Here is a 17,439-nt window from a genome sequence, read left to right as displayed (position 1 = left end):
GGCATTCACAGAACATTAGAAACAGGACTGAAGTTTAGAGCTGAAGTTAAAGCTTGTCTTTTCAGACTTGCTTTAAAAGCACAAGATGACACAAGGGACAGAAGAGGTAAGTCATAGAAAAATTTTGTCCCTGCATATAATATTTCAAAAACCTTTGCGAACACACGGACACCTACTTATCTGTGGACGCTCAGCAGTACTGATACTGCTGCCAGCTATACCCTTGTTGCCTACACATGTACAACACATCTCATTTCTTTGCTGGACAAAGAACCGGCCGGATGGCCAAGCCCAGGGAGCGGAGTTGAACGGAGCTAAATCCGGCTGGCGGCCGTCACGAGCGGTGTTCCCCAGGGCTCAGTGTTGGGGCCAGTCGTGTTTAACATCTTTATCAGTGATCTGGATGAGGGGATCGAGTGCTCCCTCAGTCAGTCTGCAGATGGCACCAAGGTAGGCAGGAGGGCCGATCTGCTCGAGGGTGGGAAGGCTCTGCAGAGGGATCTGGACAGGCTGGATCGATGGGCCGAGGCCAACTGTGTGAGGTTCAACAAGGCCGAGTGCTGGGTCCTGCACCTGGGTCACCACAACCCCACGCAACGCTCCAGCCTTGGGGCAGAGAGGCCGGAGAGCTGCCTGGTGGAAAAGCACCTGGGGGTGCTGGTCGAGAGCCGGCTGCCCATGAGCCAGCAGTGTGCCCGGGTGGCCAAGAAGGCCAACGGCATCCTGGCTTGGATCAGGAACGGTGTGGCCAGCAGGACCAGGGCAGGGATCCTGCCCCTGTACTCAGCACTGGTGAGGCCGCACCTCGAGTGCTGTGCTCAGCTTTGGGCCCCTCACCACAAGCAGGACATGGAGGGGCTGGAGCGGGTCCAGAGAAGGGCAGCGAGGCTGGTGAAGTATCTGGAGAACAAATCTGTTGAGGAGTGGCTGAGGGAGCTGGGGCTGTTCAGTCTGGAGAAGAGGAGGCTGAGGGGAGACCTTCTCACTCTCTACAACTACCTGCCAGGAGGGGGGAGTGAGGCAGGGGTTGGTCTCTTCTCCAAAGTAACCAGCGACAGGACGAGAGGCAATGGCCTCAAGTTGCATCAGGGGAAGTTTAGATTGGATATCAGGAAAAATTTCTTTCCTGAAAGAGTGGTCAGGCGTTGGACCAGGCTGCCCAGGGCAGTGGGGGAGTCCCCATCCCTGGAGGGGTTCAAAAAACACATAGACATGGCAGTTGAGGACATGGTTTAGCAGGCATGGGGGTGTTGGGTTGATGGTTGGACTTCATGATCTTGGAGGTTCTTTTCCAACCTTACTGACTTTATGATTCTATGATTTTCCATTTTTATTTTGTCTTGCACAGTTTGCTGGAGAAAACCCACAGTTCCCAAAACTTCCAGAAAATCTTGCCAATCTGAAGAATCACAGAAGTCTAGCATCCAGCAAACAGTTCTTGGTTAAAGCAACACATTTGGTGCACCTACTTGGTACAATATAGATTGGACTCAGACATTCAGTCACTTGAAGTGTAACAGAATTGTTAAAAAACAGTTTGCCACATTTCTTCTACACTCTGAAGGTCCAAGTACCTGCTCTGTTAATTCCCTCTACTTTCATTCTGCTGAAGATACTCCCAGTACCACAGAACAACCATGAAAAAGACAGCGTTGCCTGTATGTGTTCAGTATTAATGAGAAAAGGACAAGAGCATCTATAGCACCTGGCACATCACCTCCCACCCCTAGCCTGTACCTTTGATTACAGGACATAGTAAAGGCTACAAAAATTTTATGTTTTTATAAAGTAATGTGATATTGGAAAATTCAGTTGTTTAAACAAGGATTAATGACCATTCCTAAAATAGCATTTTGTCACCTTTCTCTGGTGTGGCTTCCTGAGAAGATGATTCAGACCCAGACTCGGTAGCAGCGTTCTCCTTATTACTCTCTGTACTACCTTCATTTGATTTTGGTGGACTCTATCGCAAAAAGAAGAGGAGGTAAACAGAACAGAGAAAGCATACACTAATTGTGCAGAACAAGACTAGGGATCAATTACCAAGGGAAGCCCTAGTGTTTATAAACCATATGGCCACAAGAATCCCACAGATGATACACTTTCACAGTAAAAGCTATCCTACTACCCTGGCCAAGGAATTGAACAGAGAGGAAACTGAAAACCAGTTAAAATCATTTTCCTCTGAACTGAAACCAAAATTCAACCCTTATTTTGAAGTTACACTCAACACACCAAACCAGTTTCAGCTACAGTTTGACTCCAGGCACACTTGGCTGAGCTCCCTGCTCAGTGTTAGACAGGTGTGAATGCACCGTGTTAAAAGTGTCCGTGTTGCACCAGCGTAGGAAACCATGAGGCACTGGAAGTTACACCGCAGGCTGGTACACAATGAACAGGGAACTTCCTGAACCATACCTCAGCACTGAGGCAGCTGCCTTACTGCTGGCCTTGAAATTCCATCGCTGGGGAGTCCTGGAACTGAGCCTCTCTCAGTTTGGAGGACAAAACATAAAACCCCCTCAAGTACTTATGCTGAAAAAGCCATTTAAAGAAGCAAGCTGTGCCATAAAGTGCTTGGGCTTGAGGACCGCATGCACTACAGAGAAGGCACTCGATCTCCTTACGCTGGTGGAGCTTGGCAGGGAAATCCCGGGGAGCACTGCTGTTGCAGACAACGCTGCACTCAAAACTCAAAATAAATTACCTGCAAGGGAAACCACTGAAAGAAAACCGTGCTCCAGTGACAACTGTAATTAAAAGTTCTCAAAATTCTGGAGTGAGAATCCATAACGCAAACTACTCACAGAATTACAACATTTCATACACAGTGGATACTCACTAGGACTCGCTCACTCATGTTCTGTCCAAAAACAAACTTGTTGCTAGATGCATCTGCGCTGTTTGTAGAGTTCTCTACACTGAAATAAACAAAACCCAAAACAGGTTTTATAAGGCAGGAAAACATCTGCTTATCTTCTGCTGATAAAATTCCTGAAAAGTGAACGATTGTTACTGGCTTTAAAAATTAAGCACTAGTTGACATAGAAACACAGCAAAAATTCATTCAACTTAGTAACACGAGAGCACATACTGGTTTTAGAGAACGAGAATTCTCTCAATGATGGCAAAATGATTTTGTCACCGTAAATGTCTTCCCTTCAGCTATCTAATTACATATCAAGCAATGCTGAATGCTAAGTGATGGCTTACTGTTTAATCATATAACATATCTTTTTTTTTTTTTAAACGGTATTCTACATGCACAAACTTGAACCTCTACACATTTATACGTCAGTTTTCTCAGAAAGAACTGAAACAAAACCACTAGCAATATCACAACTGAAGGAAAGGTAGCAGGGGTAAGTAATGACTTCTGTTAGACTAACTGCGATGCTACAGCCTTCCAAAGAAGTTTCCACAATCAGATCTCAGCCCTCTTCCTTATAGAATAATCATCCTCCTCCTTTGTGGCTTTTTCATTAAAAGATTTTTAAATCCCAATTAGGAACGACAATAGTTTTACTACTTTACAGACTCAAAAATTTCACAAGTCGTCGTTCGCCTGCGCTCCCTTCAGACATCCCTCTCAGACAGCAGCACGCTTACCAAGGGAACACGCAGAGCGTAGCCGACTTGGAATCAAGCCTAGGTGCATTTCACGAAGTTTGGAAAATGGGGGCACATATGTCACAACCTGATTCAAGCAGAACCAAACCAACCTTTAAATCATGCATGTGGAGTTGCTACTGCTGAATAAGGAGATTCAAAGAACAGAGGAAATCCTCAGGGGAAGAAAGTTCTGCCTACCAGGGGAATTTAATACCACTGTTCTGAGCTCCAAATGCCAACTGGGAACTCAGTATGATCGACCGATATCTGCCATGTGACCTAGTACATTTACAATTTTTGAAGGACTGGCAGCGTGTTACACAAAGTCTTCCTTTTACAAGTCGACTGCCATACTGTCTTGTCATCTCAGCTAAAAACCAGAGCCAACTCCACTTAGCAATGCTTCGGATTTTTTAAAGGCAAACCCCAACCTAAGCTTCTGGCAATTGACCTTGAAGATTCCATCAAAATATGGCAGTAGATGTCATATGAGTTGAAAGATACAAAGAAATATTCCAGTATTTGAAGCCCACATATTAGAATATTGTCTGCAAAATCCGATGAAGAAAATCTGTCTCTGGAAAGGCATTGACCTGGCAGCCCCGCCGGCATTCTGTGCTGTCCTCTACCTCTCCATCACCTGAAGAGCTCAATGTCAAAAGGGATTAAGACTGCAAAACAGCCCAGTGCCTACTTTGTGGTGAACAACAGTGTCTTAAAATGCAGAATATAAGGACACGGCAAGCACACCTCGGTGCTTTCCTGACAATTATTTCATGGCCTCAGACAACCTGCAGTTCAGGTTCTACCAGGAGCAGAGATTCCGCTCTACTGTATTGCTCTCAGTGGGATTTTCTCCCCATGCTTTTGCAGTTATTACTTGAATTCACAGCACTGTGTGAACTCCTCTTCCATTTTCTACTCTTTCTGTAACACTACTTGACTTTTTTGACCACTGCTGAGCTAACATTTTCACAGAGCCGTACTGACAGCATAGCCTTAAGTGAAGGCTGTCAGTTCAGAGGTCATCACTCACTGTATGTACAGAATTAGTTTTCTCCTGGCCGCCTCACTTTACGCATACTTACACCAAATTTCTACTGATGCTATTGCCTAATCAGAAATTCTCTCAAAGACCCTCCATATTTAGGTTCCTGCTTATTCATACAGGCCCTCTATATTGCTCTGAAAACCTTATTATCATGAAGAAATAATTTTTTAAAAAATATTTTTCTCCTTTATCCTTATCATATACGAAACATATTGCACAACACAAACACAGCACAGATCTCTACAGATTCTGCTGGTAGCTCCAATTTATTCCACCACTGTTTCTTTCTAATCATCTCATCTTATGCTTGTTAGCTTTCTGAAGAGGCTTTGTGGAGGACCTGGTCAAGTAAATGCTGTTAAATGCGTCTCCATTAACCACTGACTGAGGATTCAACCAGATCTGAAGTTTGCCACCTCATTCTTCAGAAGCCTGGGTACCCCCTGACCCAGTATAAGCCCTGCATCCCATGAAGAGCAGAATCATAAGTAATTCTGAACACAGAATATGGAAAACTGTCCTGTAGGATTCTCTGTAGCCTCACCTGGAACTGATGTACTGTAGAAAATAATTTGTTGCAGAAGGTACGTCTGATGTAGGAAGGCCAGCATTCTGCACATCGGCAGTTTCGTCGCTTTCATCTCCTAGCTGTAAAAAGAACAGGTATACACTGACAGTTTTAACTACTGACCACAAAAAATTTCAGCTCATTCTTTCCCAAGACGAAGTTCCATCCACAAACTCTTTCTACAATAAAACAGTATTAGCCTACATCCCAGCATTACACCTTCTGTTGTTCTGTTAGGAAACCTGCTCAAACCTGTCCTCAACAGGAGTTGCTAACAATCCAGCTCAATTACTTCAGGCACAGGTTTGAACCCAGCCTGCCCTATTTTTCTTTTCTCACCTTTTCTGTGAAGTCTCGGTTGCATGGGAGCATCTTAGGAACACATTTCAACTTAATTCTGACCCAAAAGGTAAGAGAAAACATCACATGATGCTAAGCTTTAGATGTCACCTATGACTGCAGTAGGTGCATTTATTTTTGAGAAAGCTTCTTATGCTACTAAACAATATTAATTTTTTAAATGTCTGGAAGACCAGGTTTACTAAACAGCCAACTGAACTCTGTTCGCAGCTTCTGATTCTGCATACATACGTGGAGGTTTTCACCGTGTTATATAGCAACTTCAAAGTACTTCATGAACAGGGTGTAATGCTCGTGTCAACAAATGATCTGTTCCACTGCTTCTTATCCGCACTTAAATACATCAACTCTTAGTCTAGATAGCAAACACATGTTTACCTTAACTCTATCTCTCAAGTTTTGCCCAAATACAAATGCTTGCTGTGCATTTAGTTCCACCTTCTCACAGCTGTCATCATCTGAAGTACTGTTGGACTCTTTTTTCTGGCATTCTCCTGCCTAAAGAAAAGAAATTTAAAACTTTAGCCTAGGTTACTCAGTTTCTTTAAACAAAAAACACATGTTATGACATGGCGAGTCACACAGTCAATGATAATGACAAGCCAATAACATCTCCAGAGCTACAAGGCAAATTTTGCATTCAAAAAAAATCCTCTGCTGTTGTTTACAGCATCTTTGTTAAGGAATCATGGAATAGTCAAGGTTCAAGGGGGTCTCTAACAACCATTTGGTCCCAACTGTGCTCAAAGCAGCATCAACTTCACAATTATGCTAGGCGATCGGAGATTTCATACAGTCAAGTCTCAAAAAAATCCAAGGACAGCAGTTTTACAGTTTAGTTGCCTGGCTCAACATTAAATGTGACAGTTCTGTCCTAAGACCCAACTGGAATCCTCCCTCTCTACACCTGCAGCCTCGCATCTGTTTGGTGGGCACTTCCAAGGCTCATTCCATCTTGCCTCAGCCCACCACTAGATAGCTGAGAACAACTCATCTCCCTCTCCCCTAGTCCAAGCAGAATACACTCAGCTTTTTCGCTCTCTCATCAGACATCACGCACTCCAGCCATCGACTGGTTTGCAAATGCCTTTCACGTACTGGCAAGCCCCAAACGATACACGATGCTTCTGATGCCACCCACCAGCGGCAAGTAAAGGCCAATAATCACCATCCTGAAACTAATGGCTGCAGTCTTAGTAAAGCAACACAGTATGTTGTCTTAATCCATAAAAGCATGCACTGCTCACTCATGTTCAACTTGTTGTTCATCATCATTTCACAGAACTTCAAGGTTCCTAAAGCTTTTGTCCTGCTAAGGACCTTCTTCTATCTGGAACCTCCGCAGCCTGCTTTCCACGAGCAGCTCTGTAACCTTTCACTGCAGCTGCTATGGCAGTATTTTCCCCCATTATTCTCCTATTATAGTTCTCATCCCATTATACTCAGGGCCTTGCATCTGGGAAGCAATTGCAGCCAGCATGGGAATCGCCCCCTCCCTCTTCTCTCTCATTTTCCCACCCTGTAGCTATTGATTTACACCAGAAGACCCAACAATAAGCATGCACGAAGCCGAACAACTGCTCAGCACACAGCAGCTCTCCCTCCCAAAGCATGCTCCAATCCGCATCACCAGCATCATAAGCAGGGAAAAAAAAACAACCACCCAAACAGTAGGACATTTGAGCATATCCTAATGAAAACTATGTAGTGACTATAGGAAGAGTATTAAGGGGTACCACCTGCTCCACAGGTGAGGACACCCAGCGGGAAGATGCCTGTCTGGGGAATCGCTGTCACTTGTCTTCCTGGCTGGGCCATGGGAAGTTTTCCCTTTTCTTTCCCCTTTTGCTCTCCCCTCCTCCAAAACAAAATAACTGTCACCCTTAGAAGTAATACTAGCAGCTATAGACCCTGCTAATAAGTTCTGCACATAAGAACTTGTCTCCACATGCTCCATACAACACCAGGATCTCCAAACACTCGTCTGCGTAGCTGCTTTCTGCCAGTCACTCTCCAGTCCTTGTGACATGTGGGTTATCTCATCCCAGGTACAGGACTTTGCATTTGTTGACCATCAGTTGGTTTCTCCTGGCTCATTTTTTTCCAGCCTGCTGAGATCCTTCTGAACAGCCCTGCCTTCCAACATATTGACTCTTTTCCCCTTCCCTCAGTTTACTGGCATCCAGAAGCTTAACAAGATTCACTCCACCTTGCCAGGTTGTTCACGTAAATGTTAATTAGTACTGACCTTAATATCAGCCCTAAAGGAGTGCCTCTGGTAACTGACTGCCCATCAGACTTTCAACCACTGACTGCTACCCTTGAAGCTCACTGGTTCGGCCAACTTTCCACCCACTTTAAATTCCACCCAACCAGTACCTCTCTCTCCAGTTTGGCTGTTACAGCCATGATACTGGAGACCATCCATGTCAAAGACCCTGCTAAAGTCAAAACCAACAAGTACAGCTCCCTGCACAGCCAATGCTCTCATCAGAGGGGAAGGAGAGGGAAAAAAAAAAAAAAAAAATTCAGGTTTGTCACCATATTTTATCCATGTTGGCTGTTCTCAATCACTTTAAGGTGCTTCAAATCCTAGGACTTCGTCCCCAGGAAGGGAGAGGAAGGGGCTGAGTAGTTTCTACTTTTCCTGGATCCTCTTTGTTGTCCTTCTTGAAAATGCTTGCCATCTTTTCTTCCTCCCCAGTAACAGGGACCTTCCAGAGCACCAAAACATTCTGATGACAGGCAGTGGTCTCACAGTAACACCAGCCAGCTCCCTCAGGGCCCAAGGATGCATCCTATCTGGTCCCATGGACTTGTACATGTCAAACTGTCTTAGACCATCCTTAAGCAAACTTGTAATGAGTCACTCCCCCAGCCTTCCCCTGGGAAAAGGGAGCTGGTAGACCTGATAGCAGACCTCCCCAGTAAAAACCAAGACAAAGGCATTGACTCCCTCAGATTTTTTTCCATGTCATTCATCACTAGGCTCCCTCCAACATTTGGCAGCAGCCCACTTTTTTCGTTCATCATGCCTTTGCTGCTAATGCACCAGTAGAAGGCCTTCTTGCAGCCCTTTCGTCCCCGGCCATTTCCAACTGAAGTTAAGCTTTGGTTTTCCCAGTTCTCTCCCCACACATCCAGGCAATCCTTTTGTATACCTCTTGGGTACCTTGACTTCTTTCCCAACTTATGTACGCTCCCTTTCAGGATTTAAGGAGCTCCTAGTTCATCCATGCTAGCCTCCTGCCACACTTGCACAGTTTCCTGCATATCAGGATAAATTACTCATTCTCCAATGTGGTTGTCCATAAAGATAAGCTCCCCTGAGCCCTCCTGTCCTTCAGGATTCTACCAACAAGCTTGATGAACAAGCTGAAGTCTTCTCTCCTGAAGTTTGGGTCTTTATTCTGCTACTTATCTTCCCCACTTCCCTCAGAATCTCAAAACCCACCTCACAGCTGCTGCGATCACAGCTACTCTCAACCTCTCTATTTCTAACCAGTTCTTTGCTGTGAATACCAGGTCCAGCTGAGCACTTCCCTGGTCAACTTCTTCAGCACCTGCATCAAAAAACCCTGCCCTCAACTTATTCCTGAAATCTACAGGAGTATTTCTACCAAAACATGTTGCCATTTTATCAGGTGTCTAAGTACTTGAAGTTCCCCTTTAGAACCAAAGTCTGCAATTGCAAAGCTTAAGGTTCTTTCACGCAACCTGATCAGATGAAAAAGCTGACTATCAGTCCACTGAACCAAGACAACCAAATTACAGGAATTCAGTGTCTATGGTAGGAACACTGTCACTCAAGCAGCAGTACGATTTTACAGCAAGACGAGAAATAAAGCTAGAAGGATTAAAAGGAACCAAGGAGAGTAGAAGCAGAACTGACAATTTTTTGCATATTTAGTGAGGGAAAATAGGTTTGAAAAAACATTCTACACTGTGGATTCAGTAAACGTTTCTTACAGTTCTCGAGTTAGTAGAGATAAATGTAGTATATTATTAGGACAGTATAAAATCTACTACTACACCTAAAGTGTACTACTGTAGTACGGGTAGGTAAGGGGGCTATCACTGATGAAACTGCACTCCCATTACTAAACAAATAGATTGTGTTCAGACAGTAGTATTTTAAAGTTTGTCACCTTGATTGTCCTTCTAATCCTTCTCCAACTCACCTTGTCTTCAGAGTCAGAACTTTTCAGTGTTGCATTACTTAGTGATTCTGATGGGGCTGCAGAATCTGGCGGGATATTTACACCATTGGTGCCACTGCTTAGAACTGCAATAAAGAATGAGAAAATGACATAAATTCCCTAGGTACTAGATTCTCCTAAAGGTAGTAAGTTTTCTATAGCCAACTGTATGCTGTTTTCATGTTTAAGTCCTTGAAACATTGCAATGTAAACTACAGTGTTCCCATAGTATTTTGCTAGAAACACGAGGACCACAATTCAGCCATTCTTAGCAGAATCAAGATTCCAAATGCAGAAAACCAAGTCAGCAAAAAGTTACTTCATCTATACAAATGCTGCAGGGACTTCAACACATACAACTTCAAGCAACCACCCCGTTCCAATCTAATACCGCTCACAGGCAGCAGGGCTCTTCTTTGGACTGCTCCAGCTACTCACGTACTGAACTCCTACTGAAGAGCTGTACCCAAATATTCAGTCCTCTGTAGAGTCCAATCTGTGCCAACTGGCACGCCAAGAAACCAAGCTAGAAATGTTTGGTTCTAAGCCAGAGCCAGCATTAAATGAAGTTACTTCTGTTACAGTTCAACTGAACTTCCAAATAACAAAAGGCAGGGGGGTGGGGAAACACAGGACTTTCAGAGACATGGACACGTGGAACAGTTTTTTTTCCTTTAACTTTCAGTTTTCATAGAATGGTTTGGGTTGGAAGGGACCTTTAAAGGGCATCTCATTCCAACACCCCTGCCATGGGCAGGGCCCCCTTCCACCAGCCCAGGGTGCTCCCAGCCCCATCCAACCTGGCCTTGAGCACTGCCAGGGAGGGGGCAGCCACAGCTCCTCTGGGCAGCCTGGGCCAGGGCCTCACCACCCTCACCGGAAAGAATTCCTTCCTTCCATCTCATCTACTTCTCCCCTCTTCCAGTCTAAAGCCCTCACCCCTTGTCCTGTTCCCCCAGGCCCTTGCACAAAGCCCCTCCCCAGCTCTCTCGCAGCCCCTCCAGGCCCTGGCAGCTGCTCTAAGCTCTCCCCACAGCCTTCTCTTCCCCAGGCTGAGCAGCCCCAGCTCTCCCAGCCTCTCCTCCCAGCAGAGGGGTTCCAGCCCTCGCATCATTGCTGGGGCCTCCTCTGGCCCCGCTCCAGCAGCTCCAGCTCTGTCCTGTGCTGAGGGCTCCAGAGCTGGACGCAGGACTCCCGGGGGGTCTCACCAGAGCGGGGCAGAGGGGCACAATCCCCTCCCTCGCCCGCTGCCCACGCTGCTGGGGATGCAGCCCAGGGGATGCTCAGGTTTTCTTGTCATCCAACAGCCCCAAGTCCTTCTCCTCAGGGCTGCTCTCAATCCATTCTCTGCCCAGCCTGGGTTTGGGCTTGGCATTGCCCCAACCCATGGGCAGGGCCTGGCACTTGGCCTCGCTGAACTTCATGAAGTTCACATGGGCCCACCTCTGCAGCCTGTCCAGGTCCCTCTGGATGCCATCCCTTCCCTCCTGCGTGTCGACCGCACCACACAGCTTGGTGTCGTTGGAAAACTTGCTGAGGGTGCACTCAATCCCATTATTCTCGTGGCTGACAAAGATGTCAAGCAGCACTGGTGCCAACACTGACCCCTGAGGAACACCACTCCTCACCGGTCTCCACTCTGACATCGAGCCCTTGAACACAACTCTGAGTGCGACCATGCAGACAATTCCTTCGCCACTGAGTGGTCCAGGCACCAAACCCATGTCTCTCCAATTCAGAGACAAGGCTGTCATGCGGGACAGTGTCAAAGGCTTTGCGCAAGTCTAAGCAGATGACAGCAGCTATGCCTCTTTCTATTAGCTATATCAAATTCCACAACTATACTATAAGCATGCGTGACCAAAGCAAGTATTCAAAGTGTATCTCAGTCCCAGCTCCAAAATGGTCCCCGAGCCTAGAGGCACCTCCTAGTGATTTATGCATTTACATCACTGTGCAGCCAGCTGAAGTCTACCACTACTGTTCAACTGATCAGCAGCAGCTTATTGCACCATGGTCAATGCTGTCATTTGAGATTGCCAATCCACATCCTTACAAGGTTTTTTATTCCAAAAACCAAGCACAGAATACACCAAAGTTGGCGGCCTGGAGATGTCAGACACTCATCTTACACAAAACAGGAAGGTTCGACTGCGTTACCCCTTATGTAACACAGATACACGGTTTCTTCTCTGAAAGGAGAAACCTAGAAAAACAAAGGTGAACGCTGAATAAAAACCAACCGTTACACTACACAGATTTTGTATTTTTGTTCTCCCTCTGTCGTATTCTAGAAAGCAAAAGCATTATTTACCCATCTGTGAGAAAGCTTTTGGCTGTGGTGCCTGTAATACTGCTGGGCGTAGCACACTTCGCTGCTGCTCCTTCGGTTTCTGGCTGGGGAGACCTGCAAGTACAAAGTATTTTCAAGAGCAATAAAGCTTTAAAGTTGAAAAAATCAATTCCATCTCATCTTCTCTAACTGCTTACAACAGAATATACAATGGAAAACCAGACATTTAAAAAGCTTCCAGCCCCTCCTTTCCCACCCCTCACTCAGCCTCAAAATAGAACTAGTCCCAAATATAGAAGACAACTTCCTAGCCTTAAAAGACACTTTAAAATGCATTCTCTACCGCATGCGGGAAAGCGCAGAAGGAGAATATATGACAATGATTCAGAAATAAAAGTCAAAATGTAAGAGAAATGAACGGTACACAAGCAACTCTATTCACTGACACAATTAGTCACCGTTCCAAGTCTACTTCTTCCACAGGAATAATTTCCAGATACTGGTAAATGATTTTTTTTTCCTTCTTCAGACAATCAAATGTATTGGTAGTGTAATAATCTTACACATTGTTTTATTGAACAACCTTTTAGAATTTTAAATTAACTTAGCCTCTTTGGTTTGCTGTAGTAAGACACACAGTGCTACAGCTCTGTAATTCCGCTCTGATTCAAAAAGCCAACTGACCTTAAACAACCTAATTAAAAAAAACCCCACCACCTTAGCATCAACTTTAGAAGGTTATGGCAACCCCAGAAGGTTCAGTTTTCTTCACTGAAGAAAACAGAGATGAACTCTTGATCTGATAAAATACTGCAACAGAAGTTACTCATAGCAACTCCGCTGAATATCCTGCAACCAGTTCCATTTCAGGCCACCCATGTTCAAAGGGCACGACACCCACCGAAATATAACAATTGTCCCAAGTTCAAAAGTTCACACGTCAGCTCAAAAAAACTTGTTATTTAACATCTACTGCTCTTCCTACAAGCAAAAAAAGTTTCCCTATATATAAAACAAATAATAACTTCCATTACCAATACAGTTTTGTTTTTTCCTCAAACTCCTAAGGAGCTGTAACATTAACATCTTTCTCGTACTGGCTAGGTCTACATCAGCAAACAAGGAACTCAGTAAGAGCCAAACCACACAGTGGAACAGGCAGGATCAAGGACCCGACGTCCAAACGCCCGGGAGAGGAGGAAGCGGGGAGTGAACCACATTTCAGACTCTGCTCCAGCCTGAGCGCCCATTACAGCTAGAAGCTGTTCAGGGCACTCCTGGAGCACCCCTTTGTTCCAGTTTGCTACCAAAGGAATTGAGTTCATGGAGCCCAGGACTACTCTAAGAATTGAATCAAAGCACGTTAAGCAGAGACAACTGGGAGATACATGTCAAATGCACGACTAACACAAGCCAGAAATTGGATGTGGGCATAACCCCTCTGAAGCATACAAGGATTTTTTCCTGCATGAACACAGGTACTGCCACCTTCCAGGTGCAACAGCAGTTTGAGGAAACTCCTAAGTAAATAAAATGCTTGAACTGGCTTCTTTGTATTGCTGCAGAAAACACCAAACTCACCTGCACTGGGTGCCTGACCATGGATAAGTATTGGTGGCTTCAGCCGGAACCCACTGCTTTTTTCCTCTAGAAACAGAACACAAAACTGCATGGACACAGCTGTAACACACTGCATACATTCAGTCAGTCATAAAACGTCTCATGCTCTCCCATCGTAATAACCCACAAGTTTTAGAAACATCCAAAGTCATAAGGAGATTTCCAAAGAACAAATTCCCTTTTTCCGAAAGAAGTCTGAATTTCCAGTGACCACCACAGCAAAGATATAGACAAAGACAGAAACACAAGTTGTTGCAAGAAAAAAAAACCTCAAAATTGTTTTTCAGGAGAAACACAAAACAGACCATTTTCACAAGAGACATGGAGGCACTTAACAGGTTTTAAGTGAGAATCAAACTAAAGAAAGGACAAACAAAAGTATGACTGAACATGACAGCTGCTAACAAGCATCCAACTGCTAATTATGATAAATTAAAACTTATTTGCTTACTTATTATTTCTCTTGTAATTCCATCAGCTTTTGCCTTATGCTTTTACACTATGTATGTCAAAGAAATTCCTTGGCTTTTACTCACTACATTTAAGGGTTTAGATAAAATACCGAAATCTTTAAAAAGAGTCAATAAATCCAGAGTTATTACAAAATAAGTTCCTAAACAACGTACAATTACACAACGTTTCCTTTTAGGGGCACAACGTCTGTGCTCAGAAGACGACAACTCAGCACCTTACCATCTTAGTGTACTTCATTATTCTCATGTCATTTAAGCCTAAGATAACAACGTGCTGTACAGCGATACTGGCACCACCAAACCGCAGAGCAACGGAGATTAACAACATAAGCAGTACTGTCAACACAGGGCTCACAGGTCGTGGCTGAACATTATCTTGACCGCAGATTATGGTTGATTTGATTTTCAGTATTAAAAAAAAGCAGTATCCAAAGTAGGTAAGTCAAATTCTCCCCTAAGTTTTAACTTGAGGCTAACAGGTGGGCATGGAAGCGCACTGCAGTCTTTCACCACCACTCCCAAAGCATTTAAGAATTTTGGTATTTGTGATTTTAATTACCTTCAGGAAGCATGAAATCAAGCAATGAAGTGAGCAAGTGAACAGCTCTAAGATCAGAACCATCACCACTTCCACTCTCCCAGACAGGATCTTACTTCTGCAGTAGCAGAGTACTTTGGATTGGGACAGACTGACAGCAGCTTGCTGAGAAAAAGCTGGAATGTGAGGAAGCTCACCTGGTTCCGAGTCAGAGTTGCCTGTAGAGGGTTCACAGAAGCTTGATGGCATAAAGACGTTGTTCTTCGTTACTGCAGTCAAGGAAAAAGAAAAATACAGAGAAGTTGTGTATATCGTTCTTAATTATAAACATCATTCCCAGACATATCAGGGCTGCAAATTGAAAATTGTTTTTCTAGTAATTTATTTTGTTTATTTTAGGTTTTTAAACAGGTCATTGTCCATAAAATCCCCTGAGCTTCTCCTGAAATGGAGAAAGAGAAAATTTGATTTATTCTGAAGGGAAGACAAACACAGGATTCCTGGTCCGAATTGTAGCTGAACTAGGAAATAAAAGTGATGTTAGAATGTGTTCTATCCTTACAAAACGTGAAACATTTCAAACGGCCTCTGCAGAGAGGGCAGCAAGCAGTGTAATGCCTGCTGAACAGTGCAAGCTAACACCTGGCTCCTCCAACGGCGCAAGAGCGATAGCCTGGTCTGCACTAAGAGCTAGAGAACTGATCTTTGACCTGACCCGCAAGGACAAAAATTCTACCAACACGGAGGAGAGCACATCAGAGTATTTGCAGATGTCACAGTTAAAAAGCACAACAGTCAACAAAAGAGAAAAAAATATTTGACAGAAACAGGCAAAGGGCAGTGTTTCTTCTCCACCCTTTGCCGGGACGCAGAGAATCGAGTACCAGGGAGTCTGGTCGCGGCCCTGCTCAGCAGCTGGATGACTGCTGGTGCTGCACAGAGAACCACAGACAAGGCAGCTCACGGAGCAGGATGATCGGAGCAGGAGGTGCGTGCATCAAGAGTCACAAGGCACTGTCAGTAGGATGGGGTTCTTTGTCTCCAGCAGATCGTCTTGCATGAGGTAAATATGACAATATTTATCAGCTCTTTTAGCTTTTATGAGGCTGTGGAAGACGCTTGAGTACGTTGAAAAGAGAAACCCATCTCTGAATACCGTTATACTGAAAGATGCAGCACCTGACTTTCGTATTTAAGTTCTGGGGTTTAGGTTTTTTCGTATTTGCTTCTTTCCTTTAATTCCATCTTCTCTCTTTTTATTATGGTCTGTCTTAAGCTTAAACATGATGCAGGTTTCATATAAGTAAAATTTCTCTACCCTTGAGAGGAACATAACCCCACAAAAAATGTAAGGGGTTTGGAAAGTGAAAGATTTTCTGTAAAGCAAGGCTATCAAATACTGTCAGCAATATTCAGAGAAGCCTTTCTGGGAGTTGCAATTCCAATCAAAGTTGTCACTGCTTGACAACAACACACATCAGAACAGAACAAGGGAGTCAAACGTGGAGTAAATGACCATATCCAGTCAAAATGCATTAGCCTAGCAGATGCTTGACAAAGCACACCGGACTCCTGAAACATCCAGTATTTAACCATAAAAGAGCCAATTAAATTGTTTTCCTTCACGTCTTAACAAATGTTAGCATTAAGCAAAATCTGAGATTTTAGAGATTCTAATCTCAAAAGATAAAGGCATTACAGACTAGAAAAGTTAGTGATTATAGCAAACCTTGGACTATGAGGTCCAATAAATAAATAAGGAAGCTCCTAAAAGGCTATACACGTTCTGCTATCCTAACAGAAAACCTACAAGAAACCCTGTTCATTATTTCTGTGCAGACAGTGCACTCTCACTACGAGTGATGGGCAAGCAGACAGCAGCAACACTGCTCCCCCGAACCGCACGCAGTTCACAGGACTGCACCCTGACACCCGCGAAGCTGCGCACCACTAAATCTCCATCTTAAGGCAGAGGGCTTCTTCCCCTGACCAGGACTGGCAGCATGAAATGAGAATACTGTGCTCATAAAATATTAGCAACTACATTTTAAATTCCACAGTCACTTCTTTCTTTAAAATTAAAAGCAAAATAACTAGATTTTAATCTTTTAGTCACACTTCCCAAATGTGCTGTATGTCAGTGGAATATTTTTTACTGTTCTCTCCTTTACTGTTTTTCTCCTCTCCATTATTTCCGTTAAGATGACAGAAACAAAGTAGCCAAGCCTCCAAACCTGCCCCAAGCACTGACCTGTCCTAAGTAACACAATTCTCGACCAAAGGTAAAACCTTCACACGGTCTGTGGAGAGAGAAGGCACAAACTCTCCAGACTGTTCCTGGGGGTGAACACAGATACCCAACATCACCATTCCCGCTGAGTGAATCGCAAGGCTCCACCCCGGCCTCCGCCGCGATCTTGCTGCCTTGACTGCACACATGAACAGGCAGTCATCCTTCTCTCTTGCATTTCCCAGGTAAGAACGCTGCTGACATGCACCAAATCCTCCCCACTTTAAAAGGAAAGGACCGAAACAACGTCAGCACCACCTGAGACTGGCAAGACTTGCCTGGCAGCACGTAACTAAGAACAAGGCAGCACTTATACCAATTTGTTAAGAAGCAACCTGATCACAACAATTCAGAAAGGTTTCTGGTAAACTCTTCAATTTAACAGCCTAAGATTCAAAGCTGAAACTACAAATATATATAAACCTACACACAGAA

The 17,439-nt window shown here is 44.3% G+C and overlaps 1 protein-coding gene across 3 annotated transcripts in view; it reads right to left on the bottom strand.

Moving 5' to 3' along the window:
- Positions 1–17,439, bottom strand: part of RANBP3 (RAN binding protein 3) — a 56,680-nt gene that overhangs the window by 10,847 nt on the left and 28,394 nt on the right. For all 3 annotated transcript variants that reach the window (XM_075444384.1, XM_075444385.1, XM_075444386.1), the window contains 8 exons: positions 14,912–14,983; positions 13,665–13,730; positions 12,105–12,197; positions 9,773–9,876; positions 5,970–6,089; positions 5,208–5,311; positions 2,843–2,921; positions 1,861–1,963 (listed from right to left, as the gene is read on the bottom strand). In XM_075444384.1, coding sequence (XP_075300499.1) covers positions 1,861–1,963; positions 2,843–2,921; positions 5,208–5,311; positions 5,970–6,089; positions 9,773–9,876; positions 12,105–12,197; positions 13,665–13,730; positions 14,912–14,983 — 741 coding nt within the window. The remainder of the gene's footprint in view (positions 1–1,860; positions 1,964–2,842; positions 2,922–5,207; positions 5,312–5,969; positions 6,090–9,772; positions 9,877–12,104; positions 12,198–13,664; positions 13,731–14,911; positions 14,984–17,439) is intronic.

Source organism: Opisthocomus hoazin, chromosome 27 (assembly GCF_030867145.1).
Source record: "Opisthocomus hoazin isolate bOpiHoa1 chromosome 27, bOpiHoa1.hap1, whole genome shotgun sequence".
Classification (NCBI taxonomy): domain Eukaryota; kingdom Metazoa; phylum Chordata; class Aves; order Opisthocomiformes; family Opisthocomidae; genus Opisthocomus; species Opisthocomus hoazin.
The sequence above is the reverse complement of the archived record's forward strand: the minus strand, read 5'-3'. Positions and strand labels throughout refer to the sequence as shown.